The 16,816-nt window shown below is 39.1% G+C and overlaps 1 protein-coding gene across 15 annotated transcripts in view; it reads left to right on the forward strand.

The window, feature by feature from the left end:
• The window catches only part of ADAM22 (ADAM metallopeptidase domain 22), a 235,764-nt gene that overhangs the window by 136,984 nt on the left and 81,964 nt on the right, over nt 1-16,816 (forward strand). For all 15 annotated transcript variants that reach the window (XM_042965798.1, XM_042965686.1, XM_042965704.1 and 12 more), the window contains exon 5: nt 11,581-11,663. In XM_042965798.1, coding sequence (XP_042821732.1) covers nt 11,581-11,663 — 83 coding nt within the window. The remainder of the gene's footprint in view (nt 1-11,580; nt 11,664-16,816) is intronic.

Here is a 16,816-nt window from a genome sequence, read left to right on the forward strand (position 1 = left end):
TATAGTCACTGTATGTGGTCCACATTGATTTTCCATTCTCCCAATTTAGAAGTGCATCTCACAGTACCTGATAAGTACCCTGTCTGTATTACAGTAATTTGTTGCAGAGGAGCACTTTGTGGGAACTGAATATTTTTTTAGCAGTCTAAGAAGACATTGTTATATTGATGAGTGTCATAATTACCTGACAGCTGAAAAATAATTTCTCTTGCCCATTTTCTGGTTAAAAATAAGCAATTTGGGAAGCTCTGTTTGACTTAATAAGGGAACTGAAGGTCAGATTTACCATATTATTTGTGTAAAAATAATGGCGAGCATTTTTAAATGAAGTTATGGGAAACTAGAATGGCTGGCTAGAGGTAATTAGGATACATTTTAATCTTATTAAATGAATGAAGCTGGACGCCTCCAGTTTATTCCATTGAGCCAATCTTCTTAGAAGCAAAATCCCTGGATTTAGAAATCTAAACATTCACTTGATGAGAAGTTGTACTGTGTTGAATAGTGAGTGTACCTTCAAAATTCATGTGCCTGTTATCTGTGAATGTGACCTTTTTTCTGCAAATAGGATCTTTTCAGATTATAATCAAATTACAAAGAAGTCCATAATCACATTGCTGGTGTCCTTATAAGAGGGAAGCTTAGGGGCCCCTGGGTGGCTCAATCTGTTAAGTCTTGGACTTCAGTTCAGGTTCAGTTTGTGGGTTCGAGACCCACATCGGTCTCTGGGCTGAGAGTGCAGAGCCTGCTTGGGATTCTCTCTCTCTCCCTCTGTCTCTGCCCGCCCCCCCCCCCACCCTGCCCTTGTGCTTTCTCTCTCTTAAAAATAAATAAATAAAAACTTAAATAAATTAAAAAAAAAAAAAGAGGGAAACTTAGAGACATAAACACACAAGGAAAACACAATGTGAAGACAACGCAGAGGCTGGAGGATGTGTGTACGAGTCAGGGAACATAGAGGATTCTTGGCAACCACAGGAACTTAGGGAGAAACAAGGGGGATTCTTTCCAAGGGTCTTCAGAAGGAGCATGGCTCTGCTAACACCTTGATTTCAGACTCCTAGCCTCCAGTGCTGTGAGAGTATACATTTCCATTTTAAGCCACCCAGGTAATTTGGTAATTTGTTATGGCCAACCTGGGAAACTAATACAGAAGGCATTTTGATCATAACTAATGTAAAAACATTTAGAATATGTGCTGGAGGTGCCTGGACCAATATCCAAGAGGAGAAAGAACTAAGTCTGTACATTTTGGAAATGCATTGCATCGCAAAAGACTACCAATTGTTCACTTAGGGTACTTGTGAGCTGGAACTCCTGGGAACTTATCATAGTTTTCATACTTTATTTTCCTTAACTGACATTACCCAGGGGAAATCAGCATAAGGAAAGACTCCTGCACAACGATAAAAATAGATTTTAAGTTCACTAGGTCCCTAGTGGGATTTTTTTTTTTTTTTAAACCTGAGAGCTCGTAAGAAAGTTATGGCCCTCATTTTCTGTGATGTTCACCACCTTCCAATAAGACTCTTTCCTTATCACCTTTATTTATATCCAGTGACTTTCTAGTTCTCTTTTTTCCTTTCTTGTAGTAACTTTTGCTACAATAATATACATCTTTTTCTCTTTAACATGGAACCATGTTAAAGAGAACCATTACATGGTTTTTTAACAGGAACCATGTAATCTTTAAATGAAATAATTCTCTTTTTTTGTCAGCTAGATTTATCTATTAGTTTTTAAAATGTTTTTTGATTAATGATGTTGCTGCAAAATCCTAGTGCTTATCAGTGAATATTAAAACAGTGCACAAATTTTGAATGACCCGTTAGCTCCAGATGTTGGAGTAAGCATGTAATTTGGTTGCTGCTTAGATAACCATACCATGGAATAGGGTGGCAAGCACAAATATCCAAAGGTATCAACCAGTGGTATAAATGAGAGAGTGGCTAGCTGTGATAAAATGGGCAATGTGTGCCTTTTTCATCTTCAGCTGATTTTTGTCCTACAGGAAGATGGAAGTATGGGACTAAGGCTCACTGTTAGCAAATCTCCTAACCTTCAGAGAAAGATGGAAATCCCAATTTCCAGAACTCTGAAGGTCTGAGATTTTATCCTACTTTGAGTTTAACAAGTTAGCCTGCTGCAATTTCATCTGTGTTAGCAGAAGAGAGGAGATCCCGGGTCAGAGACAAAGGACTTTATATCTCATAGCAATAGCAATAGCCGGAACATCAACATTTTCTTTTATTTGTGTCTTGAGCCTTAATTCCCAGGGGCTAACAGAGGGACTGGGTGACACCTGCACACATGGTGTGTCATGTTACTAGAGAGAAATTCTGAATTTAGGAAACCTAGATCTTTTATAATAGGAAGCAGGGGCACCTGGGTGGCTCAATCAGTTAAGTGTCCGACTTCAGCTCAGGTCATGATCTCACAGTTCGTGGGTTCGAGCCCTGTGTCGGGCTCTGTTCTGACAGCTCAGAGCCTGGAGCCTACTTTTGATTCTGTCTCTCTCTCTCTCTCTCTCTGCCCCTCCCTTGCTCACGCTCTGTCTCTCTCTGTCTCTCAAAAATAAGTAAATATAAAAAAAAAATAGGAAGTAAACATGTTTAGCTTTTTGCTCTAGAGGGAGATATCTCTATCTTTCAAGGCCGTCCATTATATGAACATCCTTGAAAGGATAGTCCAGAACAATCACAGAAAACAAAGGGTCCTAGATTTTTATTATAGCAAAGTGTTATTGACTAATCTTTTAGAATTTATGTCCATGGGTTATTTAAAAAATTTTTTTTTAAAGTTTATTTATTTTTGAGACAGAGACAGAGCATGAACAGGGGAGGGTCAGAGAGAGAGGGAGACACAGAATCTGAAACGGGCTCCGGGCTCTGAGCTGTCAGCACAGAGCCTGACGCGGGGCTCGAACTCACAGACCGTGAGATCATGACCTGAGCCGAAGTTGGCCGCTTAACCGACTGAGCCACCCAGGCGCCCCTGGAATTTATGTCCATGGGTTATTTAAAAAAATATATTTTTAACCAGTCACCTAAATTAAGCTGATTACATAAGGGTGTTAAAAAAATCTTTTGAAAACTTATAGTGTGAGTGAAGTTAAAGCCTAGGAAGTATTCACTTATACTATTCATCCTAGAGTTATATTTCATAGCCCAGCAAACTAACAAAACAAATTATGGAGATCATTATAGGATTGCCAGTCTTTTAATTTTCACTGTATAGGAAACAACCTTTCATATTAAATTCTATTTGCTATTGTCACCAATTCACAGAAAATGAGTATGACAACTAATGCAGTATAGTACCCTGGGCTAGGGATCCTGGAACAGAAAGAGGAAATTAGTGGAAACACTGGTAAAATCTCAGTGCTCAAAGTCTATTAAATAGTAATGTACTGAGGTCAATTTCTTAGTTTTTACAAATGTACTCAGGTAATGTAAGATGTTAACCGTGGGAGAAACTGGGTGATTAGGTATTCTAGAACTCTGTGCACCATCTTTGCAACTTTTTTGTGTCTAAAATTACCCTGAAAATAAAGATTTTTTAAAAAATTTAAAAATTCTTAAGTTTAATAATCAAAGGGAAGGAATGGACTAATCTCAAAACAACGGGAAGTTATATAAAAATTAAGTACATTTAGCTTTATGAAAAACTGACAACATTGTAATTATTTTTCTCATTTTGGCATGAACTGGTAGAGATTTTGACCTGCATTAGTATAGACCCATGGATTATTGGCATTTGGGAACCACCATGTGGTAGTGTTCTTTAATTTTTAACTTACTGTAAAATGAGATGAGATTATCTTTCTCTACACTTTTCTTTGAGAGCCTGTAGAATCAAATACTCTTATACTTTGTACCTGAAGAGGTGTTTAGCCTATGTCACTTCTGCGAATCTGCTCTGATTCTTTGTAATCCCAAATTATGAATTTTAATCCAGGTGGGTTGGTAGATCCTCTCCAACATAATAAGATTTTGCTTTTCTAGGAATTTCCTTGATGCAGATGGCACTAGGGAGATGTGGTATACTCCTGACTGAATAATGACTGAAAGCACCATTTGTCACCATTGGGAGGGAGGGTAAAGGTAAGAAAAGGGTGGGTTCCTCATGTTGATACTACTCAAGAGGAAATTGGAAATAGGTTATTGTAGGCAAGCACCTGGTGGAATAGATTTCAGCAGCGTGGCCACAAACAGAAGTCTGGGGAGTGCACATGCCTGGGAGGAATCTAGTATACAGTAAAGTTCAACAGCAGGGCTTCAGTTCTTGCAAAGGGGTATTGGCCAGAGCATAGCTTCTCAACCATGGCAGCATATTGGAATCATCTGGATAGATTTTAAAAATGCCAGGTCCCACCTGTAGAGATTCTAATATAACTGGTATGAAGTGAGGCTTGGTATTGTTTTACAAGCTTCCCCTGTGATATTAATGTATGTCCAGGGCTCAGAACCACTGTGCTAGAGTGAGCAGAGATCTCACCCATAGACAAGGATGACTGGAATAAGCCCTGATCTGCAAGGCAGAAGGCTGGTCCTGGAACTGGTACCCATGGACAGGGAGAGGGCTATGACCCAGGGAGCAGAGCAGGAACACAAGGGTTTCCAGGTTGACAATTTGATCTGGTAGTGTCTCCACTGGCCATGTCCCTTTTATGGTGACCGCATCATCTTTATTTTCCTGTGGTTTTCATGGACGTAGCACTGAATAACTTGCATCCTGTGAGGCCCCCTTGATCTTAATCTAACCAGGACAATTGATCACTCAGGGTTTTGTAATGCAGGCCAAAGCATCCTACTTACCAGCACCTCACCTACAAAAAGTAGTGCTGCTTTTCATGACTCTGTCCACAGTAGAACTCTCACATATTCTTGGCTCACCTTTAACCTTCCATATTATTTCTTATAAAGCTGGCTGCTCTGGGGAAAACAGGAAAAGGAGTGGAGAAGAGCTGTGGCTGTTTACGTCCTTTCTGCTTCATTAAGAATCTGCTGAGGAACTAGTGTACGATTTCAGGGAGCTCTGCAGTGAGGGGCTCTGAGGACAGGTGTGGTGTAAAGCAGTTGTTCTCAAAGTCTAGAGTGCATTGAAGTCAGCTGGCGGGTTGGCAAAAACATCCCCAGACCGTCGGATTGGATTAAGTCTAGGGTGAGGCTTGAGAATTTCTTTCTTCCTTCCTTCCTTCCTTCCTTCCTTCCTTCCTTCCTTCCTTCCTCATTCATTCATTCATTCATTCATTCATTTCATGTGAGAGAGAGACAGCATGAGTCGGGGAGGGACAGAGAGAAAGAAAGGAAGAATCCTAAGCAGGCTCCACGCTGTCATTGCAGAGCCTGATGTGCAGTTCGAACCCAGGAATCATGAGATCATGACCTGAGCCAAAATCAAGAGTCAGACGCCCAACTGACTAAGCCACCCAGGGGCCCCAGGAACTTGTATTTCTAACAAGTACATATTATTGTGATGGAAACTGCTTTTTTTAAGTTTGTTTTGAGAGAGCAGGAGTAGAGTGTGAGCTGGGTGGTGGGGAGGTTGGGGCAGAGAGAGAGAGAGAGAGAGGGAGAATTTCAAGTAGGCTGCACACCGTCAGCATGAAGCCTGACTTAGGGCTCAAACCTGTGAACCATGAAATCATGACCTGAGCTGAAACCATGAGTTGGATGCTCAGCTGACTGAGCCACCCATGTGCCTACATGGGGATGATTTCCTATTGGGTTGAGTATTTTTAGGTTAGTAATTCCAAATACAATATTCAAAACCACCTGGGGAACTTTTTGCAATTCTAAAAAACCTAGAGCCCTACCTCCTTGGACGTTCTGCTTCAGTAGGTCTGAGGAAAGGCCTGGGAATCATTTGGTTCACAAAGCCTATCACAGTGAGGATTTGCTTTGGGGAATAGTTTTGGGAACCACTGCTCCTGAACAACTGTTCTCCAGTGCAGGGCTTCTCAACCACTGCAGCTTCATTGAATCACTGAGAACATTTATAAAGTTGCTGATGCCTGGGCCCTGTCTCCAGAGATTATGGCTTAATTGATTTGGAGTATGGCCTGGGCATTGGGACTAAAAAAATTTTTTTTAATGTTTGTTTATTTTTTAGAGAGAGACAGAGCATGAGCAGGGGAGGGGTAGAAAGAGGGGGAGACACAGAATCCAAAGCAGGCTCCAGGCTCTGCCCTGTCAGCACAGACCCTGATGCGGGGCTCGAACTCACAGACCATGAAATCATGACCTGAGCTGAAGTCACACGGTTAACCGACTGAGCCACCCAGATGCCCCTAAAAATTTTTTTTTAATGTTTATTTATTTTTGAGAGAGAGAGAGAGAAAGAGAGAGACAGAGTCAGAGTGAAGGGGGGGGGGGGGGGGGAGGGGCAAAGAGAAAGAGACAAAGAATCCAAAGCAGGTTCCAAGCTCTGCCCTGTCAGCACAGAATGTGGTTCAGGGCTCAAACTCAGGTACCAGGAGATCATGGCCTGAGCCATGAATCAGTCGCTTAACTCAGCCACCCAGGCACCCCAATGGGATTTTAAAACCTCCCCAGGTGATTCTGATATGCAGCCAAGATTTAGAACCACTGTTCTGGTGTATTCCTATTAATCAATGCCCTGAACTGTTCGTCTTGACAATAAATTAACAGAATCCTAGCTCAAGGGGCATGATAGAATCTTTCATTGAGTAAATATTCCCCGACTGCACCTCTCACCTATTTATATAGCAGTTTACAGTGGACTTTAATTTGTTATCTCCTGGAATCCTTCGCATATGTCTGTGAAGCAGTGTGGGTAGATATTATCCCCATTTTATTGATGAGGAAACTTGAGATTCACAGTTTTCTAACAGCACACTTGGAGATATAAACATAGACACCATGGTCTAGTGGGGGACATAGTAATGAGGTGGAGTACAGACCTGAAAATATATGAAAATTCAAAGAGGTTTAGGAAGAGTAATTTGTGAAGAGGAGGGATTCAGAGAAGGCTCTTTAGAGGAGGTAACTCTGGCTCCACTCCTCTTGGAACTGATGAAAGTTGCAGAATTTCCTTTGAGGGTCTGAATGGAGGGCAAATGACTGTGGCCTTGGTGCTGCACTCCAATTGGTTCCCTTTATTGGATTTTTATAGTTTTGTAACCCAGTCTGTGTAACTTCCTTAGTGCTTTCAGTTTATCATATTTATAATAAACTGTTTCTGTTTTGAGATCTTTCTGGCTATTTAATAAAAATGTGGTTTGTCTTTGAATATTGCAAGTAAGTGATTATTTTGACTTCCTTAGAATAAAAATTACAATAAGCCTGTTGTCCAGGGGGAAGTAAACCAATGGAGCTATCATACAGTTCATTTTTATAGAGGTGGGTAATTTTTTTTAGCTATAACTATTTAATTAGCTAAAAATAAACATCTGTACTGTTATGATTGTGTTACTAAATCAAGGAGTACGAAGAAAGTTTCAATGACAGTGGATTTATTTCTGGAACAAAAGAGACTTTAAGGAATAAAGCTCTGACTGGCAGTTGGATAAAGAGCCGAACTCTATTAGGATGTGCTGCTGGCTTTTTTTCTTTTCCTACATCTGTCTTAGATTATTATTTATAATACCTACTTTCATAAAGCATCTGGTTCCTCAAGAAACTTGTATGAAGATATGGAGAACTTTTATAATTGATAATACTCGAGAAAGTTGGCTTAAGGAGTCATCTTTTTTGCAGTATACTGTTTTTATTTTCAAATGGAGTGCCTCTTTTAAGATACAAGTGTATTATTTTCAAATGGAGTGCCTCTTTTAAGATATAAGTGCAAAGATACACAATTTTATTTGCTTCTTAAAGTATTTTTTTAAATTTAAAATGCACATATTTTTTGACCTGCCAGATCCACATCTAGTAATGTGTTCTACAGACATAGTGACAGAATTGCACAAAATATGTTAAAGGATGTTTGCATTGTTGTTTATGACGACAAACAAATATGGAGATAATCTAAATGTCTGTTAGTAGAGGACTATTTAAATAAATCATGGTTCACCCCTCTAATGGAATATTATGCCATCACTGGAAGAATGAGATACTGATATACAAAGATGTCGAGGTTACCTTAAAGGAAAAAAATTAAGTGGCAGAACAGTGTGCCCAGTGTACAACCCATTTGTGCACTGAAATAGATATCTGTGTATTTAGGTATTTCCTTAAATATACCATACAGACCATTCCTGATACAGCACACAAAATCTGCCAAACATGCTTACTTTTTAGGAGTCATCTATAGCCTGGACAGTGTTTATGAAGGAGATATTTTTTTACTCTTTGTCATGTACCTCCTGAATTCTTAGAATTTTTCTGTAAGCATGTTTTAATTTTTAAATACTGGGTAAACAAAAAAAAAATACTGGATAAAAAGTTACGTAAAAACTCAAAATCTATTAAATTTATTTTATGTATTTTACACTTGACCTTACCCAAAAGGCTGAGAAGCAATACTTATTTTATTTATTTTAATAATAAATTAATAATTTCAATGTAAAACTTCATTGCTTTAGTTCTTATTTTAATAACTATTGCTATCTGGTTAATAATCCCTTAAAAAATCACAACACAGAAATTAATTCTCATCAGTATTTAGAAGAATTGCATGTACCATCAGTGAAGAGCCTCAGGATAGGAATTGTAAATAGCCCAACTGAAGAGATTTTACCCCCTGTTGTTTGTGCTTCTCTTGAAGTGTCATGGAAACATTTGATAATGAGTCAACCATATTGAGCTCTTCGCTTCATTTGCAGTGTTAGGCTTTTGTGCAGATGGGTCTCAATCATATGCTGTTTTTGGATTGACTCCTATTTTTCAGAATCAGAAATTAGTGAAAGATTGTTTTCCATTATCTAATCATCTATTTAGTCCCAGTATATTGGAAGATTGTTTTAAAACATGAATTCTTTTTTTTTTTTTTATGATTTACTATAACATGTTTCCAGAGTTGGCATTTTAAAGAAACCTTTAGTAGTTTATAAAAGATTTCTTATGTGCCTTTGCCTCTGACATATTTTCCCCACGTACAGTGACTTGTCAACTTCCATTGTTCCCTAATTTGATACCATAATTCTTGTGATTATCTTTTTTGTTTCTGCTTTTTTTTAAGTTTTTTATTTTATTTATTTATTTATTTTTTATTTTGAGAGAGAGAGAGAGAGAGAGCACAGGGGAGGGGTAGAGAGCGAGGGAGATAGAGAACTCCAAGCAGGCCCTGCATTGTTGGCAAAGAGCCTGACACGAGGCTCGAACCCACAAACTGTGAGATCATGACATGAGCGGAAACTAAGAGCTGGATGCTCAACCAACTGAGCCACCTGTTTCTACTATCTTTATATCTGCTGTTCACTACAGTCTTAGACTTCAGAAAGAGATCTGATGGGGTTATTTAGTAACTATCCAATAGAGGGAAACATTTTTAGATAGAATTATCTCTCTATCCAGGTGACCCCATTGACTCTTGGCCCCTCTTGTCTGTTGAGTAGAAAGCTAGAGTGTTGTTGGTCCAATTAGATGTTTCCAGGAAAACAAGGTCTTTTGAAACATAGTGAGTTCTAATTTACAATCTAATGTTATGGATAATTCACAACAGGAGATATTTTAAACTCTGTTAAATTTACTCCTAGCTCTACTCAAAAAATAAAACAAACAAAACCCCTAAAGAAGCAGCCTGGGGGAAAGGTTAGATTTTCACTAGACACCCTGCAGGTTCTAGGCCCACCTCATAAGTAGTGTAGGGGAAATGACACAGGGCTTGCATTTACACATTCACATAAAGTTTGCATCTCTACTTTGCAACTTCCCAGGTGGACAACCTTCACTCTTAAGGTTGTGACCTCCTATGTAGAACAGAGGGAGCAATATTTCTTTATAGGATTGATGTAGGGATTTAAGGTGATTGTGTATGCACATTGAATAATTGACACACAGTAATTATAACAGTAGCAAACATTTATTAAGTGCTTACTAAGTGGCAAGCATTATTCTAAGCCCTTTCTGCATTTTACCTCTTTAATGGTCTGAACACCCCTCTGAAATTGTTGCCCCCATTTGCCAGATGGCCTGTAACTTGCCTGAGGTCACACAGCCAGTAAATGAAGGAGCTGATAGCTCATGCAGTTAGCATCTACACCAAACCAGCCCTATGCAGAAAGTTGGTGTCTGTCTGTATTTCCTAGGACAGAAATACAGTCTGTGGCCTATTGGGTTATACCCCCTGCCAGGCTTATAGGTGAAGTACCCCCCTGTTCTTACCGTCCATCAAATCCAACTGCATTCCCCAGTTCATGATGCTCAGTGACTCCTTTGGAGATTTGGTGATGTCACAGGATTAGGCAGACTAGCTCGAGTGCCTATTCTCTGCCCCCTCACTGCAGCTGAGGTCCCCCAGATCCTGTAGGATTATCTCACGAGAAGCAGAAGTTACAGGCCCAGCTGCCTTCCTTGGGATTCCAGTGCAGAAAATGTCTTCAGGCTTGTTACATCCTGTGTCTTTCTGTTCTCTCCCCTCTACTTGTCAAGTACTGAATATTTGAGGTAGGATTAGTCCTAAAGTCAGACTATAAGGCAGATAGCATTTGCCCCTTTAAACCATCCATTCTTCAAGTCCTTGATTTCATTCTTTCACATCTCAGTGGATCAGTTGAAGTAGCAGCTTTCAGCTTCTGAAGAAATAGGAGATTAGTGGGGGAATGGAAGAGGCCATTTAGAACAATGGTTCTCAAATTTTAATGTGCATATGGATCAACAGGGGCCTTGTTAAAATGCCGATTATAATAAGTAGGTAGGTTGGGGCTGGAGTTTGAAACTGCATTTCTAACCAGCTCCTGGGGGTGTTAGTGCTGCTGGTTTCTAGACTATGCTCTGAGTGGCAGATATTTGAAGACTGAGGCACCACCCTGAGATGGCAGAGGATTTATCCTATTACCTTTTCCAGGAACGTTTAATCCAAAGAAATGAGTCTCATGGGATTTTAGTTAATGTAACCAGCTGCTAGAGGAAAGTTTGGAATTTCAAACCCCAGACAGCTTCCTGGGAAAGCCATTCATGATTGGAGAACAAAATAGTATAAATTTGTCAAGTTTTGCTATCAACACTATAAAAATAGGTATTTTCCTCTGTCAGTTTAATTTAGTGACTCTGGAATGATTTATAGTCATTTTTACTTAGCTGTATGTGGAAGAGCATCATCTTGCTGGTGCTCTAGGTTGAGTTTCTCATGACTGGGGAGATAGATGATTCAACCGATCCTCATGCAGGAGCCACAGATGTATTTCACTATCTATTTCTTTGCTCTTTCTATCATCACCTACATAAAAGGCAAGTTAAGTCAACTTTTATTTCTTCATCTTTTGATTTGGAGTTGGCTCGCTTGGAGTGTTTATGAATAATTCTGTTAGAAGAGGTCTGATAGCACTAATCTGAATAACGAAATATTCTGCAGAGCTTTAGCCATGGAGGTGTGGTGTGCACTGGAACCTGAGGAATGACGTGGGTGATGCTCCTGGCGATGGTGGAGGCTTATGCTCTCGGTTTCTGTTTCCAGGGAGGAGAACATTGCTACTACCAGGGCCGTGTCCGAGGAAACCCTGCTTCATTTGTTGCATTGTCAACATGCCATGGACTTCAGTAAGTGTCCCCCCAATTTTTTGTACTATCCACTCTTTCAGTCACTTATTTTCTTTATTTTTAATGCACTGTAATCAAAATTCTTATGTCAAGAAATGATTTTAAATCAGCAACGGATCTGATCTTACTTTCTTTTGAGGTTTCGAAACCAGGTAGATTTTTAAATTAGAGTTGCGGAAACAGGCCAGGGTCTTTGGAGTTATGATATGACACCCTATGGTGATGTTTGAAGCATTTTCTAGTTTCATCCAAGTTGGGACAGGAGCGGTTTGCATAATGTGGGTCTCTGTTTCTCTGGGTGTTTAGACCCTTGGTACCATTCTGTCCCTACTCCTTCTTGATGCTAGTTTTTATACTTTTATGGAATAGTAGAAATTTTAGTAGGTGGAAACTCTTGACTCCTTGTACAAAGACAGTAGACTGCAAATCACCTCAAGAGCTCATGTGTTGGAGCCCATTGTTTGGCCAGAATCCCACCTAAAACCCACAGCAAGCTTGTGGGAGCGTCTGTCTGTTCTCGGAAACCTCCAAGGACTGGAGTTCATCCTTCTTCGGGGCCTTGCTTCCTTTCTCATAACCTTCATTATCAAAGAATGTTTGCTGATGTTTAACATGGGAATACATCCACTTCCTCTGTTCTGTCGCTAATGGTGACACACAGGTGGCCAGCTCTTACTTGTTTTGTTAACACCGTGTGAAGCTACCGTGTCACTCCTCTGCATTCTACTGAAGCTAAATCATCTCAGTTCTTCCTTGTTTTACTTTTTTTTGGATGTGGAACAAACCAGCACTTTAGTTTTGTTAAATTTTTGCTTGGAAAATTTAAAATGCATCCTGTCAGTTCCCAAGTTAGAGATCTGGCTTTTTTGTGTAGCTAGCAGTTATTGAGTGTCTGCTATGTGCCAGCCCCTGGGAAAATCGAGGCAATGAGAACATGACTCCTGTCCACAACAGCTCACAGTCCTGTGGGGGAAGCTAAAACTAGCTCAGCTTCCTACTATGGAATGAGATAGGTGTGTTTTCTTTGAGAGAGAAAGTAACAGAAAAATGCAAATAGAGAGTGGGCACTGGGGAATGAGGTAGTGCTTGAGGCCTCCGCAGAAATGCCATCTGAGTAGGTAGAGTGGCCCTGGAATAGGCTTTGATAGAGCCTTCCAAGAGAGAGGGCTAGGCAGACAGGTCTTAAAGAACGCTAGGAAAGAGTTCTAATGGGAAATCCAGGAAAATCGAGCTAGTCTGCCTAAGTGGTGCCTCCAGTCAGACTTGGGCAGTAGGTATGCGAGAGGCAGAAGGTAGAGACTATGAGGAACCAGAGGAATGACACCAGATGCCCAAGAGCATGGAAGACCTCTATCTGCTGATCGTTTGCTCTGAAAGACTTTTACTTACTTTGATTACAGTCTTTGACTAAAGAGACATTTTTACAAACAGGAATCCATGCCTCATACGGTCTTGGTTTTCTTATCTGTAAAAATAAATTTAAAGTCCCCTTCAGTAATAAAATTGTTACACCTCATCTCATGATGAGCACAGCTTTCTGCTAAGAGTGGTACCCTGGGCCCATCGACATTCGTGACAACAAATGTATGATAGTGATATAAAAAAGAAGAGGCTTTTTTCTCCTTCTCTTCCTCTTACCATCTCAACCCAAAGTTCCCATGTAAGCATCTTGCCCAGGGCTTATTCCGCTTTGTCTTCCAGTTTTCCAAACAGCATGTTGTAAGAAGCAATGAGAAGGCGTCACTGCTTTCCAGGGACTCTGGTAGACCAGGAGCTTGCTACTAACCTTACACAGTCATTTGAAGGAGGATGGAAAAGAAACTTTAAGGAAACTTTAGTGACTATATCAGGAGTATCACTCTGAGGCAGCTTCAGTTGTTTTAACTAGGTAAAATTTACCTCTGTCGTGAGAAACTTTTCTGTTTAAAATGAAACAAAAAAAACAAACAGAAAATGCATCATGTGTCTAGGAACACTGTCAGGATTGTGTATAAGCATGTTTGGGTGTTCTTAGACCTTCGTGAGAGTGTTGGATAAATTTACTCTGGATCCATTTTGTTAATTTATTATTAATTATCCTCATGTTGATTTTACTTTCTGAAAAAATTGCTGACAAATATTTTAGAGGATATTGCTAAATATTAAATAATTTATATTGTATCAATTACATTGATTTGGATATGAAATAGATTATTTCATCCATGACTCATCTTTAATAATTTACCAAGTACATACATAGATCTCTCATTTTTCTTGATTTACTGAATTCAGTTGAAGAACATGAAGGGGGGGGAAAGATGCAGATTTATATATATTTTCCATAAAGAACCAGAAAATGCACATTTTTAAAAATTTTTAAAATTTTTTAAGTTTTTATTTTTTATTTTTTTATTTTTTTATTTTTTATTTTTATTTTTTGGAAAGCAGTCTTTATTTATTTATTTATATTTTCAATATATGAAATTTATTGTCAAATTGGTTTCCATACAACACCCAGTGCTCATCCCAAAAGATGCCCTCTTCAATACCCATCACCTACCCTACCCTCCCTCCCAACCAGGCCATCAACCCTCAGTTTGTTCTCAGTTTTTAAGAGTCTCTTATGCTTTGGCTCTCTCCCACTCTAACCACTTTTTTTTTTTTTTTCTTTTTTTTCCCTCTCCTTCCCCCATGGGTTTCTGTTAAGTTTCTCAGGATTGCACTTTTTTTTTTCAAATTCAGAGGACTAACAGGCAGTATTTTGGTCCTGGTATGTTTGATGTTATGACAAAATCCTGTAACTATAGGAACCTAAAAGAATGGAATCAGATGTAAGTTTATTGCCCTCTTGTGGCAATTTTTAAGAATGGCCGTTTCTTTTCAAAATCTTGTTTTGATCCAGCCTTTTAAAAAATCAGCTCTATTAGCCTATAATAAATAGGTCCTGGATGCTGGTTTTTATCAAATGTATACTCTGTGTGGACTTGATATACTTATTGGAATTTTATATAAATAAAACTGAAAGGTGTCAATCCTCAAAACAAATAAAACACATATGCTTTTTAATAGTTAAAGAGTTAGTGATGGCACATTATCATATAGGGAGCCAGAATCTTCTAGATATATATGATATCAGAATCTGATTTCTTTACCCTGTGTATCGTGATGTTTAGATCCAATAAAGGTCACTGACTTTCACACTGGACACCAACTTAATGCAAGAGGAAATAATACCCTGGATTATTTAAACAAAACAATCTGCTTGCTGTTTAATCAGCATAGCCATGTGAATTTTGGCAAAGGGTGGTTGTTCTGTACCATTTTCTGGATGGGTCTGGCCAGTTCTCAACAGGTGCAGAGAGAATGTCTGCTGTCATATTTGGTCTACTGTTTGAAAAAGGCTTCCCCCACTCTGATTCTTTAGGAGTGTATTGTCAGTAATATCTTACAAATTGCATCTGTTTATCTTCAAATTCCAAATGTGATGTCATCCAAATTCAGAAAGTGTACTTTGGTGGAAAACCTTACAGATGTGAGAGAAGCAGTTCTAAGGGTATATGAAAGCTGAGGGCATGTGGAAGATGTTACAGCAGGAATGAAAGAATTTGGATAGAGGCAGAGCTGAAAGCCATTATGATTACAGCTCAGGGAAACCAACTGATTCCATTAAGCCATCATCAAAAGATAAATACTATTATATGCTTACCAGTTTGGGTCTCATGCAGTCATTTCCACATAACACTGAGAAATGACTCCTGAAGATCACACTTTGTCCCTTCTCAGATGCCTGAATGATAAGACACATTTCTTCAGTGTCATTAGAGGTTTCATCTTAGTAGAAAGACCATGTTCTCCTAGAAGGAATGGCCATCAGGATCTCTCTGAGTGGGAGCTGAGGCCATCTGTAGCTTAAAATGCCCTCCAGAGGATTTCTCAGTTGGCTTATAGTCATCTTCAGCCTAAGAGATCAAAACCCAACTCCAGATTTATGCCCTGCTCCCTGCATCCTGCTTCCAAGGCCCATTCTGTCCTTCCTGCAGCTTTTCCTATTTGACTAAATGGCAAACCCATCTCACCAGTTGCTCAGGTCAAAACCTTGGAGTTTTCATCGACACAACTCTTTCCTGCATACTCCAATTCAAATTCATTAGTAAATCCTATTGGTGTTCTAATTTTGAAAAACTACCCCCAATTTGACCAGTTCTCACGATCTCCACCATTGCCATTGTGATCTAGGTGGCTACCATTTTTTTTTCCACCTGGATTATTGCTATAATTTCCCCATTTCCTGTCCTTGCCATCCTAAAGACTATTCTAACACAGCAGTTGGAGCAATTATTTTAAAATTTAAGAGCGATCATGTTTCCCTCTGCTAACTTAAATCCACATGTCTCTCAGGATGAAAGCCAGGGCTGTTAGAAGGGCCTGCCTCATGTGGCCCCACTCTTCCTCTGATAATCATTTCAGAGCCCTCCTCACACCCACCCTACTCCAGCCACACTGCATCCTTGATGTTCCTGGAGCACACTTAGGGCTCGATGCTCTTTGCACAGATATCCTCCCTTCCTTTATTTCAGATCTTCTCTAGAAAGCCTTTCTCTGAGACTCTATGTAAATCAACAGTCTTCTCTCTTTGGTCTCTACACCCAGTCCTCTAGCACAATTTATTGTCCTTAACCTGCTTTATTTTCCTCCCTAGAATTTTTTACCACCATATATATATCTATATATATGTATATATATATATATAGATATATCTAGATATATATATAGTATAGTATATAGTATATATAGGTATATATATATAGTATATATAAATATATATAGTATATAGTATATATAGGTATATATATAGTATATATAAATATATATAGTATAGTATATAGTATATATATAGTATATATATATACTATATATATATCTATGTCTATATATCTACATCTATCTATGTCTATATATATATATACTTGTTGATTATACATTTTTTGTCTGTCTTCCCTACAATGCACATGAGCACCATGAGGGCAGAAAAATCATCTGTTTTGTCCACTATGGTACCCCCAGCACTTAGAGCAGTGTATTGTAGGTGCTCTATAAGTGTGTGCTGAATGAGTGAATGGATGAAGAGGTAGCCAACTGCAGATAGGAGTTCAGGAACCAATCTGCCTGGGCTC

This window comes from Panthera tigris, chromosome A2 (genome assembly GCF_018350195.1).
Source record: "Panthera tigris isolate Pti1 chromosome A2, P.tigris_Pti1_mat1.1, whole genome shotgun sequence".
Classification (NCBI taxonomy): domain Eukaryota; kingdom Metazoa; phylum Chordata; class Mammalia; order Carnivora; family Felidae; genus Panthera; species Panthera tigris.